General features: G+C 37.3%; 1 protein-coding gene across 9 annotated transcripts in view; it reads left to right on the forward strand.

The window, feature by feature from the left end:
* The window catches only part of SPAG17 (sperm associated antigen 17), a 95,421-nt gene that overhangs the window by 23,926 nt on the left and 52,899 nt on the right, over positions 1-18,596 (forward strand). For 5 of the 9 annotated variants that reach the window (XM_051778618.1, XM_051778621.1, XM_051778623.1 and 2 more), the window contains exons 5-14: positions 713-872; positions 3,031-3,224; positions 9,224-9,406; positions 11,689-11,844; positions 12,475-12,556; positions 13,795-13,916; positions 14,807-14,944; positions 15,028-15,141; positions 16,551-16,701; positions 18,338-18,568. In XM_051778618.1, coding sequence (XP_051634578.1) covers positions 713-872; positions 3,031-3,224; positions 9,224-9,406; positions 11,689-11,844; positions 12,475-12,556; positions 13,795-13,916; positions 14,807-14,944; positions 15,028-15,141; positions 16,551-16,701; positions 18,338-18,568 — 1,531 coding nt within the window. Of the gene's footprint in view, positions 1-712; positions 873-3,030; positions 3,226-9,223; positions 9,407-11,688; positions 11,845-12,474; positions 12,557-13,794; positions 13,917-14,806; positions 14,945-15,027; positions 15,142-16,550; positions 16,702-18,337; positions 18,569-18,596 lie in introns of all 9 variants that reach the window. The other 4 variants (XM_051778622.1, XM_051778619.1, XM_051778625.1 and 1 more) reach the window with 4 other exon arrangements.

Raw genomic sequence — 18,596 nt, forward strand, 5'->3', positions numbered from 1 at the left:
GCTCTACAGCATCTCACTTTACCTTAATATGTTTTGGATTCATTTAATTTTAGACTGACTCTGGACTTTATGGATTTATAGTGTGAGGCTCAGGGATACTTACAAAATCTTTTCTTCATCCTCTACTCTTAAATTACCAAGCAGAGCTTAATGTAGATGTTTTTGTTTGAAATTAATGAGAATGGCTGAATAATATCCTGTGTGAAATGAGCACAAGACTCTTGGTTCTAGTTCATAGTAGACAGATATTTACATCAAATAAAAATAGTGCTGGTACCATTTTACACCATACTCAAGAGTGGTAACAGATATGTTAAAGACTTAACAGATACTGAATTTTTGCCTTATTTCCCTTAAGTCCAAGGAAGGGTTCTGGCTGGTACAAGTGCTGTATTGGCAGTAACTAAAGGACAGTGATTCTTTACTCATCTTTTTACCCATATGCATTTTGTTAGTTTGGCAGGTATAATGTCTGACTAGCTCTTGCAGTTCCTTTTTAATGTGAAGTCTTAGTACTATGATTGAGTAAGAATATAATAAACTAAATGTTGTGTTTGAGCAGCATAAAGCAGGATGTTCAAGACAGCTTCACCACGTCAATGTTATAGTGGCTGAGGGGGAAAAGTATTACGATAAAAAAATTGAATCACTGAAGTTTTACAACAGTCTGCACAAAGGCTACAATGACAACTTTGTTTATTCATCTTGTCAGGCAGAACAGCAACAAAAAGAAAAAGAAAAAGCTAAACCTCCTGACAAAGCAACTGAAAAAGAAAGTAAAGGAAAAAAGTCAGCAGCCCCAGCCCCTGCTAAAAAGGACACCAAATTGAAACAACGACATGGAGAAGTGGAAGAGAAAGACCAATACATTGGTATGCAAAAAATGTAGATGAACTTACTAGAAGTCTTGCAACCTAGCTTTGGAGTACTTTGTTTTGTCCACGTTTAAAACTCAGGATCTATTTGCCAATATCAAAACATTGCTGCTTCATATTTGAAGAGGGCACTGTGTTTTGCTCAGTGTTAGGATAGATTGTGCAATCCAAGAAATAAAACTTAGATAAGATACATGTAACATGTCAATCTCAAAATGTTTTAGCATATATAACACCCAAAGAAAGTAGCTAAACAAGTCCTACAGAAAACCTTTCTTGGAGAAAGATTTCAGAATAAGTAGATGTAGCAGTATCCAGAGGTGTCTTTCTCCTTGTATTACAAAATATAACAAACTGACAGAGTTGAAAACCCTGTCAATGAAGAAATTTTTTGTAATATCCAGTCTAAACCTTCCCTCTTTATATTTGTTTTAACATAGCTGTATCAAGAAAAAGAAAAAAAAACAACCATGCCTTGAACTCAAAGACAGTCTGTATCTGGTAGTTTTGGTAGCTAACAGTCATTTTATCATTCATTCCTAATACATTATCACCTTTTTGAAATTAAATATTTCTGCTTTTGAGTAGTCTAGAGATTACTTGCATTGATGTCTTTCCTCTTTTGAGTATGGACTAGTCACTGATAATAAGAGCTGACTGATTAGTATCCACTTGTCATGATTATTAGCTTAATCATAATTATAATTTTTGAATGGCATGCAGTCTTCAGCATATATGCATTGGAATTTTTGTATCTATGTAAGTGACTGGGCAGACATCTGGGTTTTTTGTTAGAAATATTCAGTAATTGTATGTGCTCATGCCTTTTCTTCCTGCAGTAACTGAGACATCAAATTACATACTTCAGTTTCAGTGCTAGCAGGTATATAATGGGCTAGTTTTCTTCTGGGTTTGATTTTTGCTTTATGCCATATATGTGCTGGACTGTGGTGGCTGCTTCCTCAGTCAGTCTTTCTCCAAATTTGTATGTTCTTTTATGTTTATCTAATGTTGCAACCAACAGAGAGCCTGCTGCTCCATGTGGTAGCGGCATTTGCACAGTCCTGGCTATAAACCTGAGTACAGGCAGATGTTAGTGCTAGGCTACCTTTTTTTCTCCCTTGGATGCATGAGTCCCATGAGCTGAGTGGCTAAAGGACTTAGATGTGTGATGTATTAGTAGGCATAAGAAAGAATCTTAATGCTAAAGAGAATATAAAACCGCATTTGGTTTCTAGTGCAGGATGGCCTGCACTAACTCTACGTGTTTCAGAATCAATGAAGAGATACAGGACCTTCAGCAGGCAGTTTCTAATGACTTAAAATAAATAACCATACTGGATGAATGAAATCTTCTGGTACTTATCTTAATACCTATATTTCTCCGTAGACCACAAATGGAAACTATACAATAAACTTAAGACTAGAGTCAAGCTTCTAGAGGGCTCATTTTTACTTATATAATGCTTAACCTTTTGCTTTGGTAGTGAAATGCTACTGTGCATATTTCTACATAACTAATAAGCCCAAACAGAGCAGGCACTCAATGAAACTTCTCATCTGCACTCTAAGATGAATTTAGATATGCCCCTGGCCAGCTAAAAGGACTAGTGTGAGCTAGTATTACCAGCTGATGAGGATTTTGACAGGAAGCACACCTAGTAAACATGAACCTGTTGAGCAGGGAACAGTCAGCAGTGTTCCCTTGAAATTATTTTGACTCATGTAATTGCTCATTTAAGACACAGTAACTTAGTCTGTGTGTGCCAGTTTTATACAGGATGAAATAGGATAGCTTAAACTACCATTAGAGCATGTGAGTATGTCCTGACACTAAACTCCTTAGAGAGAAGCGATTACAGAAATGCTGCTACGACATTCTGATTATAACCAGCTTCTCCAGTTTTTCTCCTGGTGCTTCTCCAAACAATTATTATTTCTGACTTGTATTCTTCCTGCTGTGTTCTAGATGGTTTGGTGCAGAAGACTTCAGTCTAATGCACATAATGTTTTTGAACTTATATGTAATTTTCCCAATGAAGTTGTAAAAGAACTGACCTTCATTTGCATTACTCTATATAGTCAAGAAAAAAATTAATTTTGTTTAGCTGTTGAATGGCCTTGCTCTAATCTGGTTTTTTTGTATTTTGAACAGATGATGAACCAGATGATGGTGCCCATCATTACTTTATAATTTTGGATTTCCACAACCTTCAGCTGTTACCTGTAATGGCTGAGCTTGGAATTAACATTTCAAGTGTAATTCAAATTTCTTCTGAGAATTACAAGCCATTGCAGATACACTTGGAAGAAACTACACTTCAAAGAGAGCCTTTAATTTCATCTGAAGGTAATCTGGTCATAAAAAAAAAATTGTATAGAAAGGAGATAGTTTTATATCCAAGGAAAATCTGTTCAAGCTGTGTTTTTCTCCCTCTCTGTGCCTTGTGTTTGTGCATGCTAATGGTGAGCAGCTGTGTTTACAAGTGCCAAAATGGTATTGCCTTTGATTGGTCACCAAACCAAATGGTTTGCCAGTGCAAAAATTGGACAGCAGAAAGAGGGACTGGCTAAGTAGGCAGTGTTTGCAGCCATAGTTTTCTCCAGCAGCAACCAAAGAACATTTTATCAAATGTGTACTTCTCTGAATCATTAGGAAGGTGCATTGCTAAGAAATCTTGGCTCATTTGGTAATTTCAAGGAAAGTACACAACTGGCTACTTTGGAACTGTGTCCCCAGCCACAGAAGAATATGCCACAGAATAACGCTCTGTAATTTTCCTCAGCTGTCCCCAGGCTGTAACACCTCTCTTGAGCTGGAATCCTGGTAAACAGCCAGCCCAATATGTGTCACCAGTGATGTCCAACCATACTGAGCTGCAGTAACATAGCCTGTAGGTTAAGGGAAGTGGTTATTCCCTGTTACTCCGCTCTCATGAGAACAGAGTTTTGGGCTCTGCAGTACAAGAAAGATACTAGTAAACTCTACTGAGTCCAGCAAACAGCCACCCTATGAGGAGTGGCTAAAGGACTTTGGAAGAAAAAAAAGTGGTTGTGATCATGAATGGCCTTTTAAAATTCCAGGCTCCAAAAACAGGGGAAAATCTGGAACAAGATTCTTGATGGAAGGCAATCAGGTCAGGGATTATTTAAGCAAACTGGACATATGTAAGTCCATGGGACCTGATGGGATGCACTCAGGCTTACTGAGGAGCTGGCTGTGATGTCACTGCAAGGCCACTGTCAATTACTTTTGAACAAACATGGCAGTTGGAAAAGGTGCCTGAGGACTGAAGGAAAGCAAGTGTCACTCCCATCTTCAAAAATGGTAGGAAGGAGGACTCAGGAATCTGAAGGCCACTCAGACTCTTCTCAGTATCTGGGAAGATGATGGAACAGCTAAGCCTGGAAACAATTTCCAGGCATTTGAAGGACAAGAAGTTGGTCAGTTGGCATGGATTTACTAATGGAAATCATTCTTAACCAACCTGATAACCTTCTATGGCAATATAACTGTCTTGATAGATGAGGAGAGAGCAGTGAATATTGTCTGTCCTGACTTCAGTAAGACCTTTGGCACTGTCTCCTTAGAAAGAAGCTGGATAAGCAAACACTGAATTGGACTGAAAACTGGCTGAATGTCCTGGCCCAGAGGGTATCAGAGGGGATTGGTGGTATGAATCCTGCTCAACATCTTCATTGATGATCAGAAAAATTCCCTCAGCAAGTATTCTCATGATACAAAACTGGGAGGAGTGGCTGAAACAGCATAGGGATGTACTGTTGTTCAGAGGGACCGTGACAGGATGAAAAAATGGGCTGGTAGGAGCCTCATAAAATTCAACAAGGGCAAAGTCCTGCACCTGGGAAGGAATAACCACCTGCACCAGTTTGTGGTGGGGGCTGACTGGCTGGAAAGCAGCTCTGCAGAGAAGGACTCAGGGATGGTGGCACTAAGTTGAATGTGAGCCAGAACTGTGCCTTTCTAGCAAACAAGGAGAATGGTATCAGATCTGCATCAGGTGAAGGGATTTGAACCTTCTTTTATACTCAGCACTGGTGAGTATAAAACCTGGAGTTCTGTGTCCAATTCTGGGTTCCTCAGTACAGGAGAGGTATGGAGCTACTGGAGAGAGTGCATCAAACAACCACAAATATGTTCAAGGGACTGGAGCCTGGGAATGTTTACTCTGGAGAAGAAAGATACCTGAAGGAAGTGTGCAAAGATAAGGAAGCCAGGCTCTTTTCCATGGTGGTCAGTGACAGGACAAGAGGCAATGGCAAAAACTAAAACACAGGAAATTTTACCTGAGGATGAGAAAACACTTGTTTACTGTGAAGGTGACTGAATGCTGTCACAGATTGCCCAGAGAAGTTGTGGAGTTTTCATTCTTGGGAGTACTCAATAGCCATCTGGACATGGCCTGGAGAGTCTGCTCTAGTTGAACCTACTTGAGCAGAGGCGTTGTACCAGATGACCCCCACAGGTTCCTTTCAGTATAAATAATTCTGTAATTGGAATGGAAGACTCTGGCAAGATATAAGTGGGGGTGTGGAAGCTCAGGAGTTTACCCCAGAGGTAGTCAAGCATTGCAATGGATTGCCTGTAGAGGTTATGGGATCTCTGGAGGTTTTCAAGACTGAGCCTGTTGTCTAGGTTTCCTGTTGACCATGTTTTGAGCAGGAGATTGAGGTCCCTTCTGACCTGAATTATTTTAAATCCAAGTCTGAGTCTTGTGATAAGCAAGTGAAAAAACTGAGTTGGTAGCTCTAATTGTTCATACATGTGTTTTTCTACTACTGTGGTTCCAGTTATAACTGTGCATATTGACTTCCTCTGTGGTGCTGAAAAATTCTTTGTGATTGATTCTGACACTGTTGAGATGGCATAAACAGCCCAGTAAATAAGAGGAACTGCATGCTGCAAAGTATATTGGCCAGGAGAAGGGGTTATGAAGGTTGATTATGTTGGAAGGCTGAAGGCTGGGATGGTGTGACTCACTGCCATTCTGACCACTGATGAATACAAACCATTTACTTATGAGTGTTGTGAAGGGTGAACTTGTCTGAGGGTGCTGTTCTTTCTATCCCTTTTGTGTTAACTAACTGACATATTCATACTGCCCCATGGCAAATGCTGCATGTTAGATTGCGTGGGCAGTAAGGAATCTGTCCCCAAAGGTGCCAAGGTGAGCTAACACAAGTTGTGTAGATGTAGCCTTTGAGACTTGGGTAATCACAGACCAATGGATGGACTGTAATGTCATGTTTGACCTTGTTCTTTGAGTAATCTTATCTCTGGGAAGAGAATGAGAGGAAAATATAATTTGTAGCTTCTTACAATTTTGTTAGAATTCGTAAAATGTAAGGGTAATGTCTTACTGGGTCTTGAAAGTGCAAAGGGCAAAAAGCATGGTTGCTTTATTTTCATTTGATTTACAACACCTGCTGGGAGTGAGAGGGCAGGGGCAGGTTTCCCCAAATATTTCCAAAGTTATTCTTTATCTTTTATGTATAATAGCAGGAAGACTTTAGAAAACATAGATAATTTGTAAATAAAATATTTTGAAGGGGGAAAATTGTGAATATAGATGACAGCATCTTGTGTAAGTAGTGTTACAGGTAGTAGTGCAAGTTTTTCTCATTACTAAGAAAAGATAGGGTGCATAGTAAGAAAACAGCTTGGCTAAACCATGCATTCTTTGTGGACCTCAGGCATAAGGAAGCATTTAAGAATTAGAAATAGTTCAGGTCAATAGGAATGAGAATATATGTTTATTATGAACCGATTGGCACAGAATTGGAAATGTTGAGACACAAAATGGAATGCAGGAGGTGTACCAAGGAAAATATCTGTCTGCTGCTCAACACAGAGAAAAAACTGTAAGGAGGTGGTCCTGAGAAGGCTGACAGTGGTTAATGTTTTGGGAGGGCTTTTTGTACCTCTTTCTGTCATGTGCGTTGTGGGAGGGCTAATCTGTTGTCACTGCAAATACCATTGCAAACAGGTGATGATTACAACTAACCACAATTAATGCTGATAGCAGAAAGATTCAACTTTAAATTGTGGAGTAATAGTTAAAATAACTGAGTGTAAGATAGAGAACTTTTCAGATCAGCTGATTCAGATTAACTTAAATTGTATTCTACTTAAAGAACTGCCTGCCACTCTCATTTACAATTGAGAACTCATAAAGACCAAGTGAGAGTGGAAAAAGAGCTGTGAGGAAGAAGGGAAAGGAACACAGCCAAGGCACTGTAATCTGCTTAATTTCTGTTTCTGGAAAAATACTGGAAGAAATAATTTTTAACCACTTAAAAAAATGAGGAGATGAGTAACAGCTAGTGTATGCTGTTCAAGAACAAATCATGACAGACAAGTTTAATTTCCTTATAAAATGAAGTGCTGACCTTCTGACACAGTAGTTGTGTGTGTTGTATATTTAGATTTAAATAAGGATCACATGGCCCGCAGTGAGCAAGGTAGGTCTAGATGAAAATAAATGTATAGTAGGTGCAGCATAATTCAAAATTGTTGGCCTCTGTAGAGTAACTGGTAAAAGTTTACTATCAAATAGTGGGATGCATGGAGTGGACTTAAGGGACTTGGTGCTGGGTCTGGGACCATTCGATATTGCCATGGGTATTGGAATAATGGGGTGTGATTCAAATGCAAAATATTCTTGACAGTATAGAAAATAATCTGGAAAAAACTGACTGTTCTGTTTAATATGGACAATATAGTATGCTTATACATGAATAATTAATTTACAAAGAAAGGCAAAGGAGCACATGGCTGGATTTGAAAGATAAGCTGTCATGCTAATGACACAAATGAACATAATCAATATCACTATGCCCCTAAAAACTGAATACCATCTCCAGGTTAAAAAGGAGAGTATGTTCTAAAAAATACCTGAAAAAATCTTACCACAGAAATCAATGATGAGGTAAGACTTTGTAAAAAATATGTGCTAATAAGAAAAATTCCAAAAAATGGTAAACAAAAATTTTGAGGATCTGTAAAATTTTTCCTATTGAGTTAAAAAATGAAATTGTTATCCTTAAGTTTGAGAAGGCTGAATGATATGGTGGAGGAATGATAAAAGTCTTCAAACTAGTAAAAGTCTAGGATAGAAAATTAAGAGTTTAAATTGCAATGGGGAAAATGCAGTGTAGGAGGAAGAAACTGTCCACAGGTGAGGTTAGTGAATTCCTGGAGAAGGCCGAGTAGAAATATTTTGAGGCTTTTAAGATTATATTAAGACAAACATAAGATTATATTAAGACATATAATTGTCTTATATTAAGACAAACATCTGTCAGCAGTGATACAGGTATAGTTCATCATGCCTTGGAGAAGACATTAGTTCAAGTATTTCATAGTTGAATGGTTTACAAAACAGACAGTGGTTCATCATTTCAATAATATATGAAGAAACTTTTAGAAGGAAAGCCATTAAGCTGTAAATGCAATTATGTTACACAGTTTCTATTATTCTTAGCATGAATACATGAGAATCGTGGATTAGGGACCACAGCTTTCATATTCGTTTCCTTCCCAGGTATTTTCATCCCCTAATGGCTTTCATTTTGTGAAGTTACCAAGGCAAGTACTGTTAGTACCCTTTCATATGCACAGGGCCACTGGAATTATACAAGTGAAGTATTTTGCCTTCATACTTAGGCTTTAGAAGGGCTAAAGTCTAAATGAAAGCAAGTCATTGCAGGTTTACTTTCCTTATTAAATTACACTATCAAAGTATGGTTGATCTTAGATTCCAGAATGTGATTGTAAGGTTGGCATTAACAGAAAACTTTTTTTTTCACTGTAGATAGTGCATCTTCAAAAATTGATCATTACATTGGAGCAAAAATGGAAACCATATAACTTCTAGGCTTGCTTCATAGTCATACTGTGACTAATCTTCTTTTGCCCCAATTTCCAAAGCAATAAAATTGTGATTATAAGGCTTGCTTACCCTGTACTTAAGAACAGGTTCACCAAGATATGTGCTGGCAGCTTTGTAAAAGTGCAACCTGGGAGTTTTACATTTCCTAGGTTTTAAAAATTCACTGCTGTTGTTTACTTTGAGGGGAGAGATGTAGGGGTGTAATTGGGGGGGTGGAGTTCCTTTTTTTTTTTCTTTCTTCTTTTTTCTGAAAGAACTACCATATTTTACTGAGATTTTATCGTCCTGGAATTTTTTAATCCCAAAGTTGTGTGTCAGAGTTTTGCTGAGACTGAGGATGGAGTATTTCAGCAGTACAGAAGACTAATATATGATTTGTGCTTTATGTAAAAGGGAGATGTACCATGATGATTTGTGTAATACTTATAAATTTTGGTTGTAGAAACAGAGAAAATAAAGGAAGATGGAGCTAACAAAGACTTGGAAACATTTTGGAAATACCTGGAGCCAGTTCTGAACAGTGGAAAGCATGGATCAAGTCTCTATGATGTTGCCAGGCTCCATCACCTAGTTAAGGAAAGTGACTTTCCCACTGATTGGTCTGACAGCGAAATGCTGGTCAGTACATTCTCTTTTCACAATGCATGGCATGCTTTGGGTTTTGTAACATTTAAGAACAATTTGGAAATGCCAGGAGTTTTATCTCAGTGTTCTCTGAAACATAACCACCGTAGTTAGTATATTTGTAATCTTGAACAGAAATTATTTCCTATATATCCAACAAGATTATTCAGCATTTATTCACAAGGAGTCCTTTGAATAAAAGTACCTGATTTGGAGTTTCTTGATATTGTAGGCCACAGCAGAACAGTTTTAAAACAGTTTCCAAGGCATTCACGAAACATGCTTTAATTGTGGAAACATATAGGCTTGCTACTTATAATATTGCTTATCATTATACTCTTTGTATAATTTTAAAAGTGCAAAGGCTCCTTTGGGAAAGAAGTTTTTTATCTTCCCCATAATCACATGCTACAGCCTACTCATGAATATCCTGGAAGCACCTATATTATAGCTGACTTAAAGGAAAAATGATCTGTCACTCAAAGTGTTTCAACAGATTGTAGTTATAATTTCATGAGCTCTGGAGAAGTAGAAAAATATGTAACTTTAAAAAAAATGGGTGGGGAGTATATAAGTTCTGAAATCATAGGTGAATGGAATAAGTCTGCTCTTGTGGACTTGTTGAAGAGTCTCCGAGTCCAAGCTTACTGTGTCTCTGAAATCCAGGATTTACAGAAGGAAAACTCAAGTTGTTAGACATTAATATAAAAATGATAGAGTATTGCATACAGCAAGTGGTCTACTCTCAGATTTGAGATCTTTAGAAAGGAAAATACTTTCAAAAATATTTTCTTTGTTGAAGAGCCACTAATGGTTAGACCTGGAAAACTTTGGACAAGCATCTAAGTCTGTCCTGAGAAGAGGAGGGACCAAGCAAATTGAATCACAGGATTGAAATTACACTAAACCTTACTTGTCTCCCATTGAGTAGCATCAGCTTTTGTTACTTGTGACTTTGAAAAAAATCTTGTTTTGTTTAAAAGATTGTGGATTCAAAACACTCCAATATTTTAATGAATTTTTTTATGTGCTCTAGTGATATCTTTTAAGTAATATATGAATGGAAAGGTTTTATACTAACCCCTTCTTCAGAAGAGTGTTTAATTGAGAAAACAAAGGTACAAGAATATTGATGAAAATTCTGCTTTCACAAATAGAATTTCTTTCCCAAGTATCTCCTCTGGTCTTTAAATGTTATGAAAACTGAGACAAGTATTCCATAACTGATCAGTGATTTGAGCTGCTTGTTTTCAAGTGCCATAAAGAGGCACGGAGTTGAAGAAAGCAGATGCTTAGTACTTCTTAAAGATCCGTTATTGTACTTAGTGCCTTATGTAAGCTGCGCTTCTTTATTATGTTTTATTTTAGGAAACTAAAATCGAGAGATCCAATGTTGTTAACCACCTCTTAGAAACAGAAAAGGACTGTTGACAGAAATTGTCTAAAAATTGTAATAATTTTATCCTTTCCATAATGTCTAGGATGTACAGGGGAAGAATACATCTATTAAACCTGCTGAAACTTGAGTGTTTCGTGTGGTCTCCAATAAGGTTTTGGTATTTGTACAAAAACATTTCACATTTAAAATAGCAGTTGCTATTATTCTTTTTATTCCTTCCAAGGTTTGGTGAAAACCACAGTACATGACCTCAAGAACCATGATTCTTTCCTTGTCAGACTTTTGCAGATACAGTGCTCTCCCTTTGGACATTTGGGCAGTATGCTGACGTTGCTTCACTCACAAGTATGGATTCCAGAGTGCAGTTCTTGAGGTTTTCTTTGTTTTCAAAGAGCAACAGAAAGATAAAAAATATTATGAAATTACATTGATTACCTGTTTGGAGTTTTATTTTTTGTCCTTCTAGGGCAGGGTTGCCTTGCAAATATGCTGCAACTTGATCACTAGTAAAAACAGACACATATTATGTAAACCAAATACTTTAATTTTCCTCTCGTGTGCCTTCCCATCTGAAAAAGATGGCAGATGCAAGATAGCAGACCATGAACAGTTACTGTTAAGACAAGTTAAACTTTATAAAAACTAAAACACTTAGGCAATATACAGTCCATACTGTGGTTTGGCAGTGTTAAGGCAAATAAAAATGGGGAGGCTTTAGAATAACTTTACAAAGCATTCTGAGTTAGTGGAAGAAAAAAATCCTTTGAAAAATTTATAAACAGATGTAGAGCTGCTGGTTAAAGAGCTAATGCCTCATGTCACTAAATTACATGACACTTTTATATGCAAACTTCATCCGTTGTATTTTCTCTCATAGCTTGCATTTGGTACTGTGCTGTTTGAACACATTGCTCATTTGATGTATGATTGCCTGGACTGGAAAAGGCAGCATTGCAACTACTTGGAAAACACCAACTTCATTAATGTGCCTACGTTATCAGAGAGCAAATCACCACAACAATCTGTAACTGAGGCAAGGATCCTTCTCTTCTTGTAAAGAATAACTGCTTATAGGCAAGAATTGCCTGTCTTTAATTTTAAATCAAAAATTCACCTTGGACCATCGCTCTGAGTAATTTTCTGTGAATAAAATTTCGATTTTTGTCTTCAGCATTTAAAACCTAAAAAAAAGGAGAAAAAATAGTTGAGCATTGAGGAAATAAAAAAAGGAAAATTGGAAGGATCATACCAGTATAGTGTAAAAATTTCTTAAATAGCTCTGATCGATATGCCTGCACAGAGCTACTATGTCTTGTTGCACATCTGTGAACTGTCAAAAAACCCCAGATTATTAGTTCTATGCAAGATCAGTTTCCTTATTTTGTTCATGGTAGGAAAAATGTAAGTGGGCAGAAGTGGCTTATATAGGACATGTACTAGTAGCAGAGATGAAATGGACTTACTCCATCTGTAGCAGTACTACTGATTTAAAACATTCATAAAACTACATTCTTACTGTCTTGTTCCATTTAAAAGTTTAGCATCTAGTCGAGCATGAGTAACCAAATCTGAATGAAATTAATTTTCCCACCTATTTGTGCAATCCTTACTTGTTGTATTGTTTCTGATTTTTTTTTTTGTGTCTATATTTTTGTTCATTTAGGTTGAACCAGCATCACACATGACACCTCCAAAGAAAAAAGGGAAAGCAGAAGAAGTTCTGCCAACAGAAATTTTGTCACAGGGTATGTTTAAAGGATTAAAGCACTCGTGTAGTTGTTCACTTTGTTGAACCATTCATTCAGCTGACAACACAAATCCTTGAAATTATTTGTGCAGTGAACTGAAGATGTTGTGAGAATCGGTTCTTAGTGAATACATTGTGTAAGTCTGAAAACTGCAGTGATGGTAACCAAGTTTTTTAGAAAATCCCCTTTTCTATGTTTCTGATCACAGTCAAATTTAAATTATCTACATTAATGAACATTGTTAGTCTCTTTTTAATAAAAATTGTCTGACGTTTCATAGAATCATGGAATATTCTGAGTTGGAAGGGACCCAAAAGGATCTTCAAGTCAAACCCCTGGCCCTGCACAGGACAGCCCCAAGAATCACACCATGTGCCTGAAAGTGTTGTCGAAACACTTCTTGAATTCTTGTCAGGCTTGGTGCTGTGACCACTTCCCTTGGGAGCCTGTTGCCGTGCCCAACCACCCTCTGGGTGAAGAACCTTTTCCTAATATCCAACCTAAACCTCCCCTGACACAGCTTCAGGCCATTCACTCAGGTCCTGTCACTGGTCACCGCAGAGCAGAGATCGGTGCCTGTTCCTCCTCTTCCCCTCATGAGGAAGTTGTAACTGCAATGCGGTCTCCCCTCAGTCACCTTTTCTCCAGGCCGAACAGACCAAGTGCCCTCAGCCGTTCCTCATACGGCTTCCCCTCAAGGCCCTTCATCACCTTCATTGCCCTCCTTTGGATGCTCTCTAAGAGCTTAATGTCTTTTTTGTATTGTGGTGCCCAAAACTGCACACAGGACTCGAGGTGAGGCCGCACCAGTGCAGAGGAGAGTGGGACAATTCCCTCCTTTGCCTCATGCCCCCTCAGGACATGTTTGGCCCTCCTGGCTGCCAGGGCACTGCTGACTCATCTTCAACTTGCTGTCCACCAGGACCCCCAGGTCCCTTTCTGCAATGCGGCTTTTTCGGCATCTTGTTCCCCAGTTTGGATGTACGTGCAGGGTTACCCCATCCCAGGTGCAGAATCTGGCACTTTCCCTTGTTAAACCTTTTAAACTTGTTAAATATTGTTCGTGATTGCCCAGCCCTGTAGTTTATCAAGGTCTCTCTGCAGGGCCTCCCTGCCTTTGAGGGAGTTAACAGCTCCTCCCAATTTTGTGTCATCTGCAAACTTGCAGAACTAACTTGGAATATAAATTGACATTTCTGAATAAATAGATCTTAATGTTTTATCTCTTATTACAACAGCTGAAGAAACTTCTTTTTTGTCTCCTTCCGTGGACATGAGGTTTTACAATGACTTGCTGAGTCAGATTCCTGAGGAATACTTTTCTGTACCCTTAATGCTGAGCTGCATGTTGGAACAGGTGGGAATGTTCTCTGTTTAATTTCTGTGGCCTAGACCTCGTCTAATGAATTGGTCAAAGATCAATAAATCCCTCTGTTTCAACCTGAAATATGAGACTGTGCATGGAAGCACTGAGCAAGGAGGTTCAATATGAAGGAATCAAAACTCCAAAGTGCCGTCTGATTTTCTTTCATGTTGTGCACTTACCCTGCATATACAGTGTTAGTCCATAATTTATTTTTGAAGGCTACAAATACAATTAAATAAGGTAAAAGGTGTAATTTCTTATCTAGATCAATAACAAGTTTTCATGTCTTGCAACAATGTTGTTGATATTGAACTTCTGCTGTTTTACTTGATTCAAATGTCTTAGGGCAAGCCTAACATAGAAGTGACATATGTCAATTTTAGTGCTAGACAGATCTGACTTCTGTTAAGTTCAAGTACAGTCTATAATTTAGAAGAGACCCACAATATGATTTGGAAATTCTCCTTCTTTTAGGAGTAAAATTTCTGAACAATTTTGGAGTTTTTTACTATTTGTAACTTTGTAAATAGACTCAGGCAAGAATACTCTAAGTCAAGTCCAACCTAATAGACAATTAATTTTTAATTACCTGTGTTAATTCAGAATTCTTAACTTTCAAGTTGGAATATTTTTCTTCTCATCCTTCCAAAAATTAATAATAAGAGAAAACACTTAATTCTGTTTTCCATAATCTTTGTTTTGGGCAAGAACTAACTTGGGAAATTGTATTTTTGCTACTTGTAGAAAAAAATTTTGGTTTTCTTTCTTGACAAAATTTATGGACCTTTGCTTAGCTTATAGCAGGATCTGCTTGCTAGTTCTAATAAAGGTAAGCAGCAGTCAATACTGTAATAAAAGTTAACATATATTATGTTTGCCAGGTTATTGCGAGTGAAGAAGACCTTACACCACCTAATCTGGTGGTACAAGAGCCTCAGGCAGATGGGTTTCGTCATGCCATTGCAGATCATATAATCTCTGTTCTTCCTTCTCTTTCGCTTTCTTTGAGTGAAAAAAAGGTTTGTGTTGTCTTTTGTTTATCTCCTAAAATGACAAATAATCTCATTATTGGGATGTAATAACTCTTTCTTTTTTCTAACAGAATCTATATGACTACTTTTCTTCTAAGTGCAGTGAAGAAAAGACTGTCACCCCCCAGTACCCTCTCTTATTTAACTACCATGATACCCTGGCTCAGCGGTTGCACCTGCTGAAGGTATTGTTCTACCTATCATATAGAAACATTTCCCAGGTCCACAGGCAATGAATGCTCAATGCACTAGAAGGGATGGAACATTTTACAAAACAGAACAGCATAGCCTAGATTTTTTTCTACTGAGATGGACACACCAACATGTTTAGTTCACTTAAGAAGCAATGAGGACACCTTACAAATGTAGAGAACAAACATTGATTTCAGTGATCTATTTACATTATTAATAAGAATGTTTAGCCTTTGGCAAAGATCATAGATATTAAAGAACTCTGTTGATTTACTGTAGTCAAATACTGATGAAACTATGGAAAATTAGTTTCTAATTTGATCATGGCGATTTAGCAGTTAGACTAGATTGAATAATAAAATGTAGAAAAGCATAAGAAAATGTATGGAGTTAATGAATACAAGAAGTATATTCAGGGTGGCTGAATAGTTGGAGCATAGTGTATAACTAAGATATTGCCAAATTTTAACAAAGGCAGAAAGGTTCAGAGACTGCAAGGTTTGGGATTATTGCAAAGTAAGAGTTCCCAGACTTTCTGAACCCAAAAAACAGTGAATTTATCAATTTTTTCCAAAGCCAACGTGTAGTTGTACCATTAAACTTTGAAAAGTCTCTGAAGGCAATACAAGTGATAGTACAGTCCTAGATTTCACAGCTAAGATGTGTCTGCCTGGCTTCATGAACTACAAATTGTCTATGGAATGTTTAACAACAATTGATTAGACAATATTCAGAAACAAGTCAAGTTTGACACAGTGGATGTATTCAAGCAGAAGGGAGGACTGAGTAATCTCTGAGAGAGATGCTCTTAGCAGGCATATGCTTGATGCATTTCATGTACTTGCTGAAGAAGAAATTCAGGATATAGCACATTGTTTGAGGAATGGATAGAGGAAAAGGATTTGGAATATGCAGTCCAAGAAAAAGTACTGTAAGTGTGTAATACTAAAAATGGTGAAACTGAAAGATACCAGAAAGTCTGAAAAGATAAATGCCCCCCATCACAGACTGATCAATGAGTTTACAGATTTCATTACTATGAAAAGTAGCACAGACCAGCTGAAAGGTACATGGAAGGAACCTGCTACCACTCTGAATAGACCAGTACATATTTCTGTATTTTTGAGTCTAACTAGCACAAACAAATAACTTCTAACAAATGTCTGTTATTATCCTGTCAGTCATTCTCTTATGTGTTAATTTTCTTTTCTACCTAAATATCTGACACCATGATTCAAAACCAGACTATGAGCACATGCTCAAATTTAATTTTACATCCAACTGAGTTAAGCACATGCTAGTATCTTCTGCTATAAGTAGACTTCTTTATTCAAATGTAATTTTTAGAAATCCACTAGTGAGAACGTTTACTTTAACTCTGGTACTTTCATTTTTGTTCCAGGCCCAGGAGAACTTAAATCCGGAAAATATTGAGCGTGAAATGATGAATAAACTGCCTCTTACAGAACTTACCCATTTCACCCTTCCTTCAACTAAAAATAACCCTAAACACTTGGCCAGAGTTCATGAGCTCATGCATTATTGTACCAGTGGTAAAATTATTTTCATTGATATAACTGCCATTTTTCTTTCTTCTGGTTGATGATCCATTAAATAGCAAGAATTTTGAGACAAGTTTTTTCAGCTGCCTAAAAGCCTTTGCAGAATTTCCCATTTTCACATTCTTGCTTATAAATACTTATAGCCTACTATACACAAGTTAACCCTCATTTCAGACCTCAACTTCATGGTTAATGGGAAAGACTATATGAGTATTAAATACTGCATGAGTAAGAGCTGGAAGTATGTTAGAACTCCTTTATTTATTTGTATTCACAAACATACAAACAATTACTAATTCTAAGGAAGAAAAAACTGTAAAAATCGCAAATTTAATTCTAGGATATGTAATGCATTTTGAGAGAGGCTGATGTAAATTGTATATTTATTTACCCACACCCTTTTGGAGGAGGAGCACATATATCTTAGGGAGGCAATTTTTATTGAACAATAAATGGCTTTCAGAATGTATTCTGTGTAAGTATTGGTATTAATAATAAAACTACTTTATAACAGTACCTGTATCAAACTAAGAATACATGCACTTCTTCAACCATAATCACTTCTGCAGTTACCTTTTCTTGGAGTGCTTTCTGCCATAAAGTACACTGGGAAACAATCCCAAAACCTACATAAATACCCTTAGGTAGTATCAAAAGTCCTCTCTAGGCTACTAAGAAGTATAAACATTCAAATCCCCATGCTTATATTTATATCATCGTGTAAGGCACAGGATTTGAAGGTACTTTCCCAGCTATTTCATCCTGAGGTCCCGTGTGTTGGATTAATTTACACTCGCTATGTTGTTTCTAGTTGTTGGTATGTTCATTTTGGACAGTAAGGTATATAAGGTATTCAGTATTGCTGTAGCATTCCATCTGAGTTTTAAATTTGATGGTCTTTACTGGACTATACTGTGGTGCCAGACTCTCCCAACTGGTAACTTAGCTAGCAGTGCCTTCGCTTGTGTCAAGGTGATTGATTTGAACGGACGATGCGATATCCAACATTTTCGAGATGTATGACATGCTTGGGTGCTTAACTACCCTGAAGTGAAAACATTTCAAACTGGAGACACTCTGTATTTGATTTGGGCATTGTACTACCTGTCTTAAAAATCAGTCCTTTGCTTGATTATCACTGTTATATAGACACTGATGCATACAACCATACATAGGATTTATTATTGCCTTTGCACCTGGCATACTTCTGTGTAAATTATGTGTAAAATTTTGTCTGAAGAGAAAAAAACGTTTGATACTTGTCTGAGAAGCTACAGAGAAGTTTCATGAACTGAAAATAACTAGCTGTTAACTGGTTTGATAATGTCTACTCAGTATTTTAAAATCAACATCATATATATAAACTTAATGAACCAGAAGGTATTCAAATGTAGGAACCACTTCATTTAAAATGGATTAATATTTAGGCATATCATTTTGCAATTTGGAAGCATTCAACTTTGAATGCAGTGTAAAATGTAGCCCACATAAGTTGATCCGATACCATTAAGGAAATTGGTGTTGTCTTTTGCAAAGTTGCCAAGAACAATACACTTAAATAGTCTTCTATTTATCTTCTGCTGAGCTGTAAGGACGTTTTCAGTTAATGATTGTAATTCTTTTTCAGAACTTCTGAGTTGGGCTGAAGTAGAAAGAGCCTTTAGAGTATTTACTTTTGAAAGCCTGAAGCTGACCTGGCTGAGTGACTCTGGTTTCCTGGAGAGCTCTGGATCTATGGTTGGAGGGAATTCTGAAGTGTCTTGTATCCCTTGGGATAATCCAGACATGTTTGCAAGACAGCTGAGGCAACTCTTCCTTATGGAAAAGAAGCTTAATGGAAAATCTCCAAGAGGCTCCAGTAAAAAGCTCTCTGTTTACATTACTTC

Source organism: Manacus candei, unplaced genomic scaffold, assembly GCF_025592945.1.
Source record: "Manacus candei isolate 608988 ecotype Guabito, Panama unplaced genomic scaffold, ASM2559294v1 h1tg000014l, whole genome shotgun sequence".
NCBI lineage: Eukaryota > Metazoa > Chordata > Aves > Passeriformes > Pipridae > Manacus > Manacus candei.